This window comes from Mandrillus leucophaeus, unplaced genomic scaffold (genome assembly GCF_000951045.1).
Source record: "Mandrillus leucophaeus isolate KB7577 unplaced genomic scaffold, Mleu.le_1.0 Scaffold164, whole genome shotgun sequence".
Lineage (NCBI taxonomy): Eukaryota > Metazoa > Chordata > Mammalia > Primates > Cercopithecidae > Mandrillus > Mandrillus leucophaeus.
This window is the reverse complement of record NW_012101632.1, coordinates 2,000,097-2,001,571: the sequence shown is the minus strand read 5'-3', so window position 1 is coordinate 2,001,571 and position 1,475 is coordinate 2,000,097. Positions and strand designations below refer to the sequence as shown.

Sequence of the window (1,475 nt, the reverse complement as noted above, 5' to 3'; positions counted from 1 at the left end):
GCGCCATCTCAGCTCACTGCAACCTCCGCCTCCTGGGTTCAGCCGATTCTCCTGCCTCAGCCTCCCGAGTATCTGGGATTACAGGTGTGCACCACCACACGTGGCTAATTTTTGTATTTTTAATAGAGACGGGGTTTCGTCATGTTGGCCGGGCTGGTCTCAAACTCCTGACATCAGGTGATCTGCCTGCCTTGGCCTCCCAAAGTGCTGGGATTACAGGCGTGAGCCACCACACCTGGCCATGAACTGTTTTTAAAAACCGAATGTTCCCTGTTTTTGTAAGAGGTCAGCAAGAAGGAGGGGAGGCTCTATGTTCAGCTTGGGGTCCAGCCTCATGTGACCTGAGGCTGTGGGTTCCATCCGTGGGTGCTGGCTCAGCCCTTCTGAGCAGGAGATGATGCAGGAGAGGACGGAGGAGGTGGCTGGAGCTCTAGGGCAGGGCCCAGGGGCAGGGAGCCTGGCGTACCTGGGAAAATGGGAGACAATCCGAAGCCGGGTCTCGCTGCCACTCCTGCAGGAGAGATTTTGGGTTGGTAGGTTAGTAGGGGTGGGAACTGGCTCTAGCCTTATCACTCTCTGCCTGCACTGGCTTACCCAAGACCCTCTGTCTGGGATCATCTCCTCTCCATCCCCCTACTATATAATTTTTTATATTTTATTTTATTATTTTTTTTTGAGACAGGGTCTTGCTCTGTCGCCCAGGCTGGAGTGCAGTGGTGCGATCTTGGCTCACTGTAAGCTCTGCTTCCCAGGCTCCAGTGATTCTCCTGCCTCAGCCTCCCAAGTAGCTGGGATTACAGGTGCCCACCACGTCTGGCTAATTTTTGCTTTTTTTTTTTTTTTAGTAGAGACTGGGTTTCACCATGTTGACCAGACTGGTCTTGAACTCCTGACCTCAAGTGATCCGCCCACCTAGGCTTCGCAAAGTGCTGGGATTACAGGCGTGAGCCACTGCGCCCAGCCAATCTCCCCTATTATAGCCAGAGCAGCTTTCTCAACACAACATGTCCCCACCTAGCAACCAGGTGTGGCACCCCGTGGCCTCAACCCTGAGCTCAGCCTGGCACTGTCCCCAACCTTACAGCTTGCCCCTTTGCCCAGTACATCTGTGGTCCTAGAGTACTCTCTCCAGTCCCAGTCTCCTGTCCTCGTGTGGACATGGGCTCCGGGAGTCCCCACTGCTAGACAGACAGCCCTCTCTAGATCTGGACAGAGCTGAGGACTACATAGCAGAGCTGGCCACCCCTACCTCCAAGTGGGAACTGCCCGGCACCCCCTAGGACACCTCCAAGGCCAGCAACACCTGAGAAGAGGCAGGTGGGGTCAGGACAAGCACCCCCATCTGGAAAAGGCCCTGATATCCCTGCTGGGTTCTGGGGTAAGGGATGTCCCAGACAAGATCTTCAGGGGTAGGGGGAGCCAGAGGGAGGCCTGAGCTGGGCTGGGGGAGGGTGGTGATGGGCATAGCAGGGGGT

The 1,475-nt window shown here is 55.8% G+C and overlaps 1 protein-coding gene and 1 long non-coding RNA gene across 2 annotated transcripts in view; both read right to left on the bottom strand.

The window, feature by feature from the left end:
• The window catches only part of LOC105536862, a 5,940-nt gene extending 4,636 nt beyond the window's left edge, over positions 1–1,304 (bottom strand). The window contains exons 1-2 of the long non-coding RNA XR_001005635.1: positions 1,250–1,304; positions 467–511 (exon numbers count right to left, since the gene is read on the bottom strand). This is a non-coding gene — a long non-coding RNA (uncharacterized LOC105536862). The remainder of the gene's footprint in view (positions 1–466; positions 512–1,249) is intronic.
• A 99-nt stretch (positions 1,305–1,403) lies between these two features.
• ELN (elastin) overlaps positions 1,404–1,475 on the bottom strand; it is a 41,331-nt gene continuing 41,259 nt past the window's right edge. Inside the window, exon 32 of the mRNA XM_011976362.1 lies at positions 1,404–1,441. Coding sequence (XP_011831752.1) covers positions 1,404–1,441 — 38 coding nt within the window. The remainder of the gene's footprint in view (positions 1,442–1,475) is intronic.